Source organism: Hippoglossus hippoglossus, chromosome 17 (genome assembly GCF_009819705.1).
Source record: "Hippoglossus hippoglossus isolate fHipHip1 chromosome 17, fHipHip1.pri, whole genome shotgun sequence".
NCBI classification, from domain to species: Eukaryota; Metazoa; Chordata; class Actinopteri; order Pleuronectiformes; family Pleuronectidae; genus Hippoglossus; species Hippoglossus hippoglossus.
This window is the reverse complement of record NC_047167.1, coordinates 9,836,837-9,852,990: the sequence shown is the minus strand read 5'-3', so window position 1 is coordinate 9,852,990 and position 16,154 is coordinate 9,836,837. Positions and strand designations below refer to the sequence as shown.

The following is a 16,154-nucleotide window of genomic DNA, read 5'->3' as shown; positions in this document are numbered from 1 at the left end:
AGGAATCCAGCAAAGACAGCAAAAGATGTCTGCCAAGCTGCCAACCTGACAAATACATCTGATCTCACTGACGTAGATACAGAGGAGAGAGTGAACAGAGGAAACACTTCAGCTCAACAGTCTCATCGAAACATGTTTGGGTAAATGTTTGTTTTCACATTTGCTGCAGTACCACAGTTGTCCACTAGAAAAAATATACATGAATTGTCAGATTCATTATTCATATACTCATTGCTATGCATCCTGCAAACAGCTGTGTGTGTTATGGTGTGGTTTAATATTCCAGCCAACTTTAAGCCCCCCCCCCCATACATTGAGTGACTTGGTATTGTCTAAGGTGGAATCATAGACTGTATATAAACAGGGTGGGATGTTCCATGTGCCCACAATAAGAGGGGGGGGATTTCTCCTATACCTGTATAAATGTATGTAATACTTAATGGTTATGTTAAATCAGTTCTTATATTGTTAGAAGATTGTCTTTACTGACAGATGGGTTCATATTTTATGAATCATTATTTTTACATGAATTTGTTGAGTATTTTTAAACCAATCAGCAATTTGTTTAAAGAAAAAGAAGATCTCGAACCACTTAAATGTGTTTAACTTGAGCTATTTTGATGACCAATCAAAAGCCTGTAAAGAGGATGTATGTAAGAACGCAGATCAGTCAGTTGCTCCCGACATTTTCTCGAACATTTCCATTCAGCCTCCTAGTAGAATGTCGCGAAAAGGTCGGAGTGAGCCCATATGACAAAACAGCAGGAGGCTAGAAAATTCACAGCGAGCGAGTGGGCGTGTTAATGGCGTTTCTAACATGAGGTGGACGCTAAACTGAAAAAAATCCAAAAGCATAAAAAGAGGTGATGAAGATGAGGGCCGACGCTGGTGTGGATGAGCTGTAAACAAAAACGCACTTCACATTTTACTGTTATTGTGAACTTGTCTGACTCAGGCAATCAGCTGCTGCATTCTACATATGCGGAAGGCAAACCCCAGAAAATGCCCGGACCCAATTTTCCTGAAAACACAGTATGTTTGTGGTTTCCAAGGGTTACACACACTTTCATGAGCCACCGGTAGTCTGCGTAGCAGCAGGTAGACACATTTCTGGGCTCTGCCATGTTTGTCTTGTACAGAAGGTTACCACTGCTGTTTCCTTATGTTTCTTTTGCCAATGTATTCTAATCACACAAAAGATACAGCTTGGTCCATTGTCCAAACTGTCTTTGTTCAGGTTTTCGGGTCGTGCTTTACTGGGGTGAAAGGTCCCTGAGTGTGTTGTGTAACCGGAGGAACATAATTAACTAGTCATGGCTGTAATTTGAAACCGTTCTTTGAGGTTGAGCTGATTGGGATCCTAGCATGTGAGCTACTGTTCTGTCGCAGTGTGTGAAAGTTCAGTGGCCTTTTGTTAACATCTAACCCTGAAGATGTCACAACTAAGCCTTCATGCAAGTTTTATTTATAACATCCTTTGTTACATAGATTTTTTTTTTTTTTTTAAATGCTTGCAAGGTGCTATATTAATACATTTTCAATGATTTCTAGCTTTCATTGCTCACATTTTTCATACTGTTATATGCATGAAAGTGTTTGCTCTAAGCTGAGCAGAGACAACACATTTGGCATAGATTTCTCATGTTTAATTCAAAGTTTCCTCCCAATCAATACTTTGTTTCACCATATAAGAATATTTTTGCATCAGCCATCTTCCAGATTAAAGGGGGCTCAGGGTTTTATGGTAATCCAGATAACTGAGTAAATCAGTTTATTGGAGCACGTCCCAGTTTTCCTCAAATGTAAATCACACCTTTAATGATCACAAATCTTGAGTGCCTGTGTTTTGTCATGTTGTGTAGAATCAACCTTTTGTTGAACTTATCAGTTGCCCGATAACTCAAATTTAAATTGATCCTAAATTTCCTTTGGCTTTAAATTGTAAGACGTTCTTTCAAAGTTGTGATTATAAGGTGGGTCGTCAAGCCCCACCCTTTGGCATTTTCGGGCAGGCCCAAACACGAGCCACCCGGCCATTGATTCAGTTAACATTTCAACCACTGACGTTAACCTTTCAGGTCCGTTACAGAGGATCATCCCATAACAAATACCATTGCCCCTTTCTCCCATACACACCCCCACCACCCACACGTCTGCATGTCTTAAGCTAGTCCAGCCCCCTCCCTGAGGCATCCCCAGCAACCACTGTAATTCAATATCAGGGTGTTAGCAGCGTGCTCTCAAGCGCATCAGCATATGGAAAGTAGGTCTTTACTTAAAGTAATCATGAGGCGTTAGTGCAGCCTTCTTGCGGGCGACGGCGTTTTCATCACGCTCCGATGGCCGTCAAATGTTTAGACTTGCGGTGACAGCTTCACCCTGAGACCAGGGTGACCTGTGACCTCTGAGGAATGGACGAGGCTGCAAACAAAAACAGAAGCCTTTTGTGCGGGTCAAAGGAAAAACATCTGCTGGGCTGAGGACACCGAGAGAAGAGGGGGATTAACTCTCGGGCATTCAACGTTTGGTCTTTTAGCCACCTCTGATGAGAGGTGGCTGATGGGAACACGCCGGAAGCCACTGTACATCACATGATTACGACGCAAATCCTCCTTATTTCACCCATTAATGCCCCAGCTGCCTCCTTGGCTCAGCGGCAGAAATTGATTAAAAAGAAAATGCAGATAAATGCAGTGTGAGGGGGAATTTCTCCGCTGCTGCGCCTCTTATCACATCACCACAGGAGCCACTGGTCACAGCCAGTCTTTCAATTTTAAATTAAATTTGCGCCTGAATAAATGATCTGAGACGATTGCACGTCACAGGGGCTGTTGAGAAAATTCATGTGAACAATTCTGGCTTTGATATCATCATGCATTGTCACGATAAATGAGTGTCTGATTATTTATTTTTTAAACCCCCTCTGAAGCAGTACAGTATCATTTAAATTCGGCTGATGGGATGCTGCCCACTCAGTAGCTGGAGCGAAGATAACAAAGAAAGCGTTCCCCCTCCTTTCTCCACTTAACACACGTGCAGTTATTTAGCACTGTGTTGTTTATTTGTGTCTGTCCAGTCTGGTGGTCAGCTCAGGTATTTACCACTTCCCCTCTGCCCCCCCTCTCACTAACAGAGAGCTCTTTCTTCTGGTCGGGCCTCTGATATCGTACACGGATGTGATATGAGTAACCAGATCTTTCAGAGCTATAAGCATCTCTGGAGTGTGTCGTTCAGGCTTCACCACGAAGAAGAAGAAGACGAATTGTCGTTTTTACATCTTATAGAAAAAATAAATGTGGTAATTGGGGAGAGCCAAATGTTGGATGAGAAGAGCAATGAGCTTATTTGTCACCAGATGCTTATGTGATGCTGTAGCCAGGCTTAGCATAAAAACAGGAAACAAAAAGGTAGTTATGACCAAATGAAGAAAAAAACAGTGGCACATAATTCACCATATATTTGAAATAAAAACAGTTTTTTGATTGGTTTGAAAAAATTACATATACCATGTTAATTTCTCAGCTTTACAGGAGGTAACATTTGCAGCGCTACTTGTCTGTCTGTTAGCAGAATTATGCAACAACTACTGAACCGATTTTCTTAAAACAGAAAAAAAAAAAAACGTTTGAAGCATGAAGTGGTGAAATTTAGTGCAGATCTGGACAACAATACTGATTTTACTTGATCAAAATAAGTATTTTCGTGAGAGTGATCTTTATTCAGTTAAGCCGTTGGGTCTGGACATTTTCAGAAGTTTGACTTTCACATATGAAGAATGCAGCAGGAGATTGTCTGGGGGACAATCTCAGGACACGATGTACAAAAGCTCTTGAATCATTTTCTTTCCAATTTGACATCGGTATCCATCAACATTTTACTAGGAGGCAGCAGGAAAATGTCCTGAGCAACTGACATTCGTGTTCTCACGTACAGCCCCTCCAGAAAATGTCTGGAGTTCAGTCCATGTCTGAAATCAGCTTTATATTAGGGTAACAAGTAATTATTTCAACTATATCAGAGAATGGATATTTTGCCTGTGTTTAATCTAAGATCTTTGAAGGATTTCTGTGTACAAATACGTATATAATTTCAGTACATGTATATGTACAATATAAAAAAAGTGGCCTGTGGTGTGGTTAATGTAATTTACTAAGTGTTACATTTTGAGAATATATTTTAATTTAAGCATTCTTCAACCTTAGCCTGCAACTTGAAATACTCCTACAATTAATATGAAAAAAACAAACAAATCCAATATCAGGTTATATGCTTTAGTGAGAAACATCTGCAGCGCTAAATGCATGTTTGAGACAGATGTCTATGTCAGATGTATTTACTTGTAGTACAGTTGTAAGTTTAACAATTCAGGAGCGTAGACTGTGTGAGAGAGGCTCAGTCCATCAAATATTAAAAACAAATATCAGATCAAAAAAGTAAAGGCCATGAATATGTAAAATACATCGTCCCCCGTCTTCCACCATATTTACATATTCTCTCTGTTTTACTTGGTTCATTTACTTCTGAAATTATGAAGATTATTTACATATCTTCATCAGTCAGTGTTCAGCTGCTGAAGCAACATTTGCCCACTAGGTGGCAGCATGTTCCATGACAATTACTGTTATTTGTGCGTGCGTGTTGAATATTGCATTAAGGCTGTTGTCTAACTATACCATCAGTACAAGTGAAAACAGGAAAAAAAAAGGTGTGTGTGTGTGTGTGTGTGTGTGTGTGTGTGTGTGTGTGTGTGTGTGTGTGTGTGTGTGTGTGTGTGTGTGTGTGTGTGTGTGTGTGTGTGTGTGTGTGTGTGTGTGTGTGTGTGTGTGTGTGTGTGTGTGTGTTGTACATTACCTAATGTGTTTGTCTCTCTCAACAGTGTCTTCCAATTCACAGAATTTGTAATAATGGAGTTCTGAGTAAACTTCTTATGAATTAAGAACAGAGTTGTTTATAGGAAGGCTGAGTTCAGTGTGCCACTATTGTTTCTTTGTGTTAATGAGTTTTAGAACAGAAGTTTTAGGCTTGCCATTTAAAGCAGTAGTATTTTACATTTTCAGCCAACACAGGCTGATCTCACTGGAACCTCAGTGTGTGTTGTGTGGGTGTTTGTTTTGTTCACATACCAGGAACATAGCCTGAGCAGAATGGAGTGTAATGTTCACTGACTTTGCAGTCAGGTGTTTTCTTCCAAGTTTCAATATAACAAAACTGAACGACCTGATTACATTTTATGGTCATGTAAATACACTTAAATTGTGATTATTTGTATTTTAGATTCTCCTTAAGCACTGTAATGTTCTCCAGCCGTACAATGAGACAGGCCTTAGTGAAATAGTAATATCAGGGACACAGTTCCTGCTCAAAACAGAGTGCCCAAGCCAGGGCAAGCAAATCGGACAGGAAACCATCCCTGTAAACACTCTTCAGTTTGTTTTGTGTCTACCAGAACATTTCAGATCTAAACACCACAGACACAATAGGGCTCTGTTCCAGCAATACTTGACCCATGAAGGGTGACGCCCAGAGCCCCCTCCAAAACCTCTTAAAAGGGTTAGGGTAAGGTTTTTAAAGAAGCAGCGGCCGGTGGTGTGTGGGAGTGGCTGGTTCACCTGTGAGATGCTCAAATGAGGCCATCTCAAAGCCACATGGACACTTTCTACAGTTTCTGAGTTGAGAAATAAACCGTATCCAGCTAAAATCCAGCTTCAAAAAACAGTTTCTATAATTATCAACCCTCTTATGTCCTAATGAACATAGTTGAAAATGGTATCTGTGATTATCCATATTGTTATGCCTCCGTGCCGGCGACAGCCAGAGGCAGACATGTTTTGGGGTTGTCCGTCAATCCCATCCCTATGAAGTGATTATGTTTCGGTAGTCAAAGGTAAAAGTATGTATGGTTGGGGGAGGCATACAACTGCAGTCCAGTAATTCTCGTAGTTAATTAGAGCATTGTCACTGGGAAGGCATTTCCCTGTTGAGTTTTCCACATGTCGTTTTTCAGTGGTTTGAGCAACACAAACACAATGAACCTTCATTTTAACTTGAAGAACTATCACTAAACCTCAGCGCACCTAGAAATCGAATATCAAGTCAGATAACTGATGGTAACTGGGATTAGCTCCAGCCCGACTGTGACCTTTACAGAATAAGAGGTAAAGATTGTGAATCGATAAATCGTCTGTTTCAGTATTTGTGTTTTCAGTAAAATCTATATCTCATATATATGTGTGTGTGTGTGTTTTCCAAATCTGTTTGAAGATTCTGTTGCGTGTTTTATATATATTAAATGCAACACTCAGGGAAACACGCTAAATTTCTTTGTACAGCAATAATATTTGTATTGCTTCAAAACATAAATTGATAAAATAAGAGCATTATAATTTTTCAACAAGCCTTCCTTACTGATTTCAGTTTGCTGTGTTTGCTATGTTGGCAACATCCCACGAGTAGATCCAAAATACAAATATAGCTAATGAACAAAAAATCTTCCCTTACCCTTTTTATAGATATGAAGATATAAACAACCCACTTCAATCTCAATTAAATCAACACGGTGGCTGTTTATGTCTCCTATTTGTCTCTGATATCCGGCGTTTGTTGGCGCCTTTTATCTGGAATCTCATCCTAAAAGTTGCTGCGTGTTTGGCCGTCAACAGTTCCTCTATGAATTACTGCTTCCTGTCAAGATGAGGGCTGGCACGTCAACGACGCCTGGCAGGAAAAAGTTGCGACTGTAACTGTCAAACTCTTGAATTTCACTTTATATTGTGTGTGTGTATGTGTGTGTCCTCTGAGACAGAGGGCAACTTACCCACGTCATCATGTTGGACTGAGACTTGCCGCATCAAAGGGCCACTGGATGAGAACGTCAGGAGAACAAAATGAGCCATTGTCCTCCTGGCCCGCTGTGCACCGGAAAACACTGTCCATGATCCCATAAAAAATGTTTTTGGCACGTTAATGGAGATGTTCCGCACAGCTCTTCTAGTTGGCTCTTCGTGGAACTGTGGGCACAAAGGAAAAGGAAGGTGTTCCAATATGCACCTGTGTTTTAAAGCTTGATAACAGTTTTTGAAATGAAAATGAAATTAGACTTTATGGTAGGGAAATAATAAAAATCTAAATGGCTGTTTTTTTTTTTGCTTTTACAAGGCGCATGACTTTTCTAATACCAACAGTGAAATGTCTTAATGTTTCAAGCACAAACCCGGCCTGAAATATTGTTCTGGGGACTGATTGGGACAAAGAGCAAGTCCCCATACATCTTAAGGTGAAGAACTGTTTAATGTTTGGGTTAGTGTGAGTTAAAGTATTGGTTATAGTTACAGTTTTTAATAAAAGTAATGTATGTTAATTTAATGTAATGGAAACCCAACTGAGCATGTGATGTGAGAGACAAAAAGGAGAGAGAAAACGTGTGTGTGTGTGTGTGGGGAGGGGGGGGACAGACGATGAAGGGAGGAGACTGAGGCTCGGTCAACTGGTGTGAGGCATGGAGAGTTTATAAATCCTCACCCATGTTTACACCTTGGTCACAATCTGATCGATTCTCATGCTGTCAACACTGCAGAGAGGAAAGGTGTAGCCCCCATCGTGTTGGGTTTTATGTAGAGGAAGGAGCACAAGCTTCTGTTCATTTGGAGTGCTGAGCAGGAACGTGTCCATCCTCTGATATAGTGATGGACCTCATTTAAACTTGCAGCTGCTCATTGTAATCCTCAAGCCTCGGACTGTACGAGACTATTTCTTCATCACCCTGCTTGGCCTTCAGCAACCATGTACAGCAGCGGCTACTCCCAGGTGTCCAAGCGCAGTCCAGGAGCCCAAAAGAGGATGCAGTACCGCTCGAAGGGCAAGAGCTGTGGCTACTACATGCGCATTGTCTTCTTCTTCTCTTCGCTCATTCAGTCCCTGATCATAGTCAGCCTGGTGCTCTTTCTGGTCTACGGTAAGACGCAGGACTCGGCGTCCACCGAGCGCATTCATGACCTGGAGGAGAGCTTCAGCCGACTCTCCATAGAGAACGTCGCCCTCAGGCAACAGAGGAAGAACCTGACCAACCTACTCAACACAACCCTGACTCTCAAGGCTCGTAACGACTGGGACCTGGAAAAGTTCCGCCACTACACCAACATCTCATCATTCATGATCGTAGACTTTGACAGGAAACTGGTGAGAAACTAAATCAAGCTTTTTTCTTTTCATTGTATATCTAATATGCAAGTTCCTGTCTTGTGTAATTTTATTCCCTTTATCATTATCCAACCACTATAGAAATTCAGATGTGATTATATCCGAGTCAGCCAGGTTTACTAATTGTTATTTGCTTTCAAATACATCTTTGATTATATTTGACATGAGTTAAAGAGCCACTCAAAACATATTTGTAAGACAAGACAGTGTTAAACTTTGAAAAAAGTTCAATGTTTGTTCACATTTCCCAACTTATCTAGAACAAATTACTCAAACACTAATGACTTTTCTTTTATTAATATGAACAGCAACAGTGCAAACACGAGTTGTTCATGTGCAGCGCCTCTCCCCGTTTTCCTTGTGACTGCTCAGCAAGAAGTAAGTGTGATATTCCAAACCCCAAAATATTAAAGCAACAAATAAATGATTTCACTTTGTCTCACTTGTTTTGTCTTTCCTGTAAAAAATTTGAATACACCTTTTTTTTTTTAAATCAGCTTCAGATAACTGTAACTGTGGCTTGCTGGCTGAGCGGCTGAAAGCTCGGCTTGAGCTAGTGGAGTCCAACTTCACCCAAGCGACAAAGAGGATGAGGATAGAAATGGACCAGACCGCCAAAGAGAGGGACTACATTAACCTGGAGGCCATCCGTCTGAGGAGGGAAAAATCCATACAGGAAAAAGAGTTGCTGTTCAACAAAGAAAGATGTAAAGATGACTTCTTCCAGTCCTTGAGTGGCGTCTCCAACGTCTCCAAGGCTTTCCTCATGAAGATTGAATCCCTCTTCCCCACACACCTTGCCTTCCAGCTCACCTGCTCGAAACAGAGGGAATACCTGGAGCAGATCCACACCAACTGCTCCAGCCTGTCCAGAGAAGTGGAGGACAAGTTCCAGCATTACTTGAACAGTGTGGGAGACCAGGTGTCGGACATCCATGCCGAGAACAGCCGCCTGAAGGCAGAGAACTGGCGCCTGTCCAGTGACTACCGCTCGTGCACCCAGAACCGCACGGGCCTGATCAAGGAGCACAGAGAGAAGTTAGACAGGCTTCAGCAGAAACACGATCAGGATAAGGAGAGACTCCTGATGGATAAGATGAGGTTAAATGGAGATATAGAAGTCCTGGTAAACAATGTCAAATTCAAAATTAAGGAAGTGGATCACCTCACACAGCAAATCAGACATCTCAACATGTCCTGCATGTCTAAGGTAAGAAAAAACCCAGCCATGACTAATGACATGAACATGTTTAAGCTCTTCAGGGAGTAAGGAGCATCATGACCTTTAGGGACCCTACAGCTGGGCTTTCTGAGCTCTTTAACATTCTTTAGTCATATCTTTAAGTAATATTCACATTTTCACTAACAACAAGCTTTAGGCTGCTGCAGCAGATATTGCATGCTGGTGGAAATTCTCTAATAACCCACCCTGTTATGTGTAATTATCTTCTTACATTTGGGTTGAAATATTGTCATTTTGTGTGCAATGTTTAGCTTGCAGGGTCAAAATGTGAATGTTTAACACCTATAGAAATACGTAAATACAAACAAAGCCCATATCAAACTTATGCTCTCAAGATCACACATAACAGATCAAAACAGCCTGACAGATTATTGGAAATGATCCAGATCCAAGTGCAGAGGAGGGGGCGGAGGAGGGAGCATGTCTGCCTGTAGAGAACAAGAGGAGAGCAGGGTCTGTTGTTATGTTTAGTGTCAGTTGCTGTGTTAAAGGAATTATTAAGAGTCTAGATTTGAAGCCCTATGATGTTTCTTTTAGGAATCGGGTTTACATGATAAAACTGACTCAATATACTAATTTATGTGTCAATTCAAAACATGTTGCCTAGTGAGATGTTATGTCCATGGATTTGTTTGTTTTTCCTATATTAACATTGCTCTCATTTAATTTCAGCCAGGGTTTGCCGCTGGGTCGAACTCTCGGCCAAGCACATCAAGTCAGTCTGTGTGGAGCACGTTGGGTGGTGGTGGATCCAGCTCTGCTAGTGGGGCTCAGCTTAGTAGGACAGGGTCAGGGGGGTTGGGTTCAAGCCATGGCTCTTTTGGATCATCGTTCAACAAGCCAGGATCAACTGGTACTGGCTCTTCAAGCTTATCACACTCATCATCTGGGTCAAGTTCAAGCCTTGGCTCCACCGGGTCAGGCCTCAGTAAGTATGGATCAGCTGGGAGGAGCTCTTCAAGCTCATCACTGTTTTCATCTGGGTCTAGTTCAAGCCTTGGCTCCTCTGGATCCTTGTTAAATAAGCCAGTATCAACTGGCACTGGCTCTTCAAGCTCGTCACACTCATTATTTGGGTCGAGTTCAAGCCTTGGCTCCTCTGGATCCTTGTTAAATAAGCCAGTATCAACTGGCACTGGCTCTTCAAGCTCATCACACTCATTATTTGGGTCGAGTTCAAGCCTTGGCTCCTCTGGATCCTTGTTAAATAAGCCAGTATCAACTGGCACTGGCTCTTCAAGCTCATCACACTCATTATTTGGGTCGAGTTCAAGCCTTGGCTCCTCTGGATCCTTGTTAAATAAGCTAGGATCAACTGGCACTGGCTCTTCAAGCTCATCACATTCATCATCTGGGTCTAGTTCAAGCCTTGGCTCCACAGGACTCAATAAGCCAGGATCAACTGGGGGAGCTTCATCAACCTTAGGATCATCAGGCTCAAGTTCAAGTCTTAGCTTAAGTGGGATCGGCTCAAATAAGCAAACTTCAAGTGTGAGGAGCTCCTCAGGCATTGGGTCGTCCTCTGGGTCAACTGGGTCAAGTTCAAGTCTTAGCTCAAGTGGGATCGGCTCAAATAAGCCAACATCAAGTGTGAAGAGCCCCTCAGGCGTTGGGTCATCCTCTGGGTCAACTGGATCAACAAGCAAAACTGCGCCAAATTCATTTTCCTGGTTTGGGTTTGGGAATAATAACGGAGGACAAAGTAAAACCGGAAGTGCAACAGGGAAAGGAACGACAAGTGGGAACAGTAATGGTGGAACTGGCTCCGCTCTTGGTGCAGGACGGTCAAGTGGACTGGGAGGTGGCTCAGGTAAGAATTAAAAAATGTAGTAGCTGGAGTGGGATTATCTATAGTTTTTAGTTTCAGTTAAGTCCCATTCAATCACATTCTTTTAATTATAGGTTTGGTTTACCCAGATTAAAAAACTAGTTGCTCACATACCTCAGGTGGAATCCAGTGAATCCATTTCAGTATTTTGGCTCACAAATAAAACATTCACGATAAATGTATTAGTTATTAATAATAATTTAATTAATCAAACTGTGAATCAATAGCTCTGATGTGTGATGTCTGTAGATCTACGGAAGTATGTATGAACTAATCCCTGTCCTTACTTACTTATTTTACAGTTAATGTCGCTCAGCACCTTCAAGATCTGCAGCGCCTCATCAACCCCTCTGGTCAAGAGTGAGTATGAAGTATTCTTAGCTCTTTTATTTCAGTCAGAGCATGCTCAGTGCTGATATTTTATATTTTGTTTGTCTAAAAACGCCCTCTTTATGGCTCTCATCCCACACAATGGACATATGGAGCGTCACACTAATTTGTATAATAAGTCATATCAAGCTTTGTCTGCACTGACAACACTTTTTTTCCTTGAAGAGTCTGGTCATTTCATGGGATTTGTTACAAACGACAAGAAACACATAGAGAATCACCAAATCCTTAGAGCTGACCCTAACCAAAGAGCTGTGATGCTTTCACGTTTTACAGCATTACAGGAAGAATAAAATGTAATAATTGTCCATTTTCTTTCTTTGTTTCTATCTTTTTTTCTGTCTCCAGGGAGAAACAGGATCTCTCCAGGATGTTGGGTTAAAACATCTTCTCTTGATGAGCCAAACAAAACCAAATCAAGAGGTGTATACTCCATTCTATTACACACAGCATATCATGTTCATACATTGGATATTAAGTAAATGTACCATATAATATACAGTTTATGACTGTTTATACTTCAATATTCATTTATTAAAGTAAAACGTTTTAAATAACTTTTCCACTTTTGAATGTAAAATGTGAACGTTGTGTCTTAATGATTTGTATCTACACAGTAAGCAACTTTATCAAGAATGATTAGTATTTTTACAATGTAAATATATGAAAATAAAATCTTTGTTTTGATGTAAGCACATCAGCTGAGCCTGTCTCTTCTTTGAAAAACAAAGCTATTCAAGATATTACCCTATTCAGATCCGGAAATGACTGTTTGTCCCTATGTGCGTCACCTATTGTGTGGCTAATTGTCCACAAATGACTTTACCGACCCCTCCTGTAATGTCTCCACCGAGATTTGCTGGCACCGCCATTTAATCCATCCACCATGTTTATGTTTACCTGCCAACCTGTCAACAGGCCGGCAGAGGCAGATGGGCGGAACCTTTGGAAATGCTCCTGTATACATGCTGCTAGAACAATGTTGCATCACTTAACCATGGAGAACACGGATATCCATTGCCTAAATTAAAACTTCATACATCTTAGGAAAAACACATGAAGGGGGGGGGGGGGGGGTGGGGGGGGGGTATGGATCTTGTATTGTATCTGATGACAGCTCTGACCTTGAATCAGACTAAATATAAACGGGGCTGTTTGTCTGTGTAGAAATAAATACCATTTGTGAGATATGAATTGAACATATTTTCCATATAATACTTGAATTGAGTTTTACAGTATGTATTTACATGTTGGATAATAGAATCCCTCAATGTGAATTTAAAGGTTCAGTGCAACATTTGGGTGAAAGGGATCTTTGGCAGGAATTGAATATAAAATAATCCTAGTGATGTTTTCACTAGTGTGTTTCATCTAAATTGTACGAATTGTTGTTTTCTTTACCCTAAAATGGGCCATTTATATTTAAATACTTTATATTTACAACGAGAGAAGGTCCTCTCTCTGGAGGCCACCATGTTTATGACAGCCGTCCAAACTGGACAAACTAAACACCTTTTGAGTTTTTATTACAACTGAGTTTCTGAGGTTCTCTTTCATATTTGGAAGGGGAGGGTGAGATGAGGGGTATTGAGCTGTTACATAAAATGTCACCTCTAGACGTCACTAAATTCTACACACTTAACCTTTAATGTGATTTAGAGCAGGACAATATTACTATGCAGCCACAATGGAGCAGGGAAACAAACCATCATGAGAGCAGACAAACATCCTGTTCATGGTCCTGAGAAAGGACAGGAACATGCGGTTAATTCATGACCCAAAAGTGACTTGTGTCGGTGCCAATCAATAAATACAGCACTTAAACCTGAGCGAGGGGAGAGGTCTTTCCCGCCTAAAGGATATCCTTTGTTTAACATCAAATGTTTTTCCACATTTGGGATTTGCAGCTACTGCAGGAGTAGTGGTGAGGATATTGAGGGTCAGTTGCCTGGGTATCTTTGGGAATCACTTTATCAGACTAACAGAGACACAGGATGTGTTGAATCACTGGAAAATCATCATGATGCTGTTCCTCTGTGCAAGTATGTTTCCTGTAATATCGCAACAAGTTTTCCTGTCAACTCATGTCATTTGTATTTTACCCGTACCGAAAGTGACACAGTTGACCAATGTTCCAACTGACACAGCGGAAAATAAGTATTATTAGTAGGTATTATTTGATTTGTACTTTTTACTGCTGTACACAGCAGATAGGAAAACATTAAAACATCTACAATAGAAGAATAAAAGCTACACAGAGGTCAAGCAAAAACAATGGAACCATAAGAACTGGACCGAGAGTTTTTAACAATCTCTTAATACTGTTGATGGACTCTGCATTTTTTATAACAAAGGGAAGACGGTTCCAGAGGGTGGGAGCCATGACAGAAAATGCCCGGTCACCTTTAGTTTTTAATCTAGAATTTGGGATGACTAGAAGGCTTTGGTCAGTAGACCATAAATATCTTACCGTGTGCAGGGGACACAATAATTCACAAATATAATGAGCCTGCGTATTGTGTTGTGGAAATCTGGAAATGAGGTTCTGAGACAAGTTGTCTTTGTAAGTTTTATTGCAAAGCTTTCTCGAGAAAGGATCGAAGCACAACCAGCCGCCACAGGCTTGAGAGGCATGTGATGAAGAAACAGTGATACACAGTGTGTTTTGTCATGGAGAACAGAGCCTACGCCCCTGTGTTGTCCAAAAGGTGTCAAACTGAAACTAACTGGGTTCCTCAAAATCAAGGACAGTTTAACTACTTCTGCAAAATATGTTTATGAATATATGTATAAAGTTCATATCAAGCTGCACACAAGATGGAACCTTCTGCTGTAGGCATAAGCAGAGTGGTTACTAGGTAAATTCCCATTACAAGTCAATTAAAATCAATTCTACATTGTATGGAAATGAGCATTCAGTGGTAAGTGATACATGTCGAATGGTTTTGAAGCAGTTGGTCGATGTGTATCAGCCGATCCTGCTGCTGCTGCCGCCCTCCTCCTTCTCCCAATGCAGGAAAGGGAACTGTAATTAATGATTACGACCTCCTTCCTCACCTGGGGTTTCAGGACTGTGACCTCTTTTGTCCGTTGCTGCTAATGTCCCCTTTTTACTGTGACTTCTGATTGCGTATCCGATCTGCTTGGCCTCCCTCGCGGTCCCATGGCTGCCCAGGCTGGTAAAGACATCATGGGGTAAAACCCCTTCCCTTTTGCAGACACCACAGTGTAGAAGCAGGGGACTGAGTAAATCCTGGAAACAGCTGGGAGGCCAAATATCCCCCAGCTCTGGGCGTCCTTTTGTTTTCAAAGTCCTTCAGCGCGACCCTGACCTTCACCTTGACCTCTTTGAGTTATGGAAAGGAAAACGATTGTTTTCAAGAGGATGGGTTTGACTTTGTAACCTTAAGCTACAGCATATCCTCAGATTTGTAGACAAATCTGTAGTCCTTACTGATAGTGATAATAACAAAGCTTTTCCTGTGGTTACTGTAATACCACAAACAGCTTGGCATCAATCAAAGTCAAGCTCTAATGTTTGCAAGCATTATGTTGCATGTGAAGAAAAGTTTTAACCAAACTCAACAGTTACAATTTCTTTACTGAATATAATAACCTTAAACAAATTACAATAAAAACCTTAATTGGAACAGTCAAATATGCATGTGACTCTAAAGCTGAGTTCACAGCAGCTTCGTCGCAGCTTTTAGCTAAATGCTAGCAACAGCTTGTCCTCAGCTGCACACTTGGGACTAATGCTGCGTTCCAGACAACTCGGATGTTGGAATTTTCCAACCTGCCACCTGAAATTGTGAAATGGTAAACTACTGAAAGTCGGAGTTTCGACTTGTGAGCTCGTGAAAAAACGATCTACCCCGACTTCACGGAGACGCAGTTGTCTGTGATCACACAACAATGGCGACACTCATAGAGACATAGATACTGTAGCGCTGAGGCCCGTCTACCCTCTGTTGGACTCTTTGTTTCCTTGTTTGTGAGATTGAGTGACAGTGCATGTGTGCGTGTTCTCTCGATCTTATGTATTGTAATGTGTTTCCAAGTGTATAAGTTCCGTAAAGTAAAATGTACAATGGCGTCTGTTCCCTAATGTGTCGTTTTCCCTCCTCTGCTTTGTTTAAGTATGAACGGAGGCTTCACTGCCAGATAAACATCAGCTTCTCACGGTCAGCCATGTTTGTTTACGTCTGACGGCATGCCATCATCGTGCATTGGAATGCTTGGAAGTCGGAATATCAAACATTCGAGTTGTCTGGGACACAGCATTAAACACACGACATATACACCAGATTCAACAGACTCTCTAGTTCTTCAATTTCTAAACCAGCATGTTTGGAAATAACATTAAATCAATGCTATGTTGTTATTTAGTTTGCACCCACAAGTCTACAGCCATCCTGTCGGCTCTAAGGCATCACATGCTGCACTTTATGAGCCACATATAGGCATAGCAATATTTCACACTACATGAAAACATCA

General features: G+C 41.2%; 1 protein-coding gene across 5 annotated transcripts; it reads left to right on the top strand.

Annotated features, from left to right (window-relative positions):
- The first annotated feature begins 7,531 nt into the window (after positions 1-7,531).
- plvapa (plasmalemma vesicle associated protein a) lies at positions 7,532-12,354 on the top strand. 5 transcript variants are annotated; one of them, XM_034613594.1, is made up of 7 exons: positions 7,532-8,175; positions 8,505-8,574; positions 8,694-9,406; positions 10,112-10,242; positions 10,522-11,249; positions 11,570-11,627; positions 12,006-12,354. In XM_034613594.1, the coding sequence occupies exons 1-7, from the start codon at positions 7,780-7,782 to the stop codon at positions 12,037-12,039; spliced, it is 2,130 nt and encodes a 709-aa protein (XP_034469485.1). In that variant the 5' UTR covers positions 7,532-7,779; the 3' UTR covers positions 12,040-12,354. The 5 variants fall into 5 exon arrangements, with proteins under 5 accessions (XP_034469485.1, XP_034469486.1, XP_034469484.1 ...); XM_034613595.1 differs by having other exon boundaries at positions 10,112-10,361; positions 10,821-11,249; XM_034613593.1 differs by having other exon boundaries at positions 10,112-10,428.
- The last annotated feature ends 3,800 nt before the right edge of the window (positions 12,355-16,154 follow it).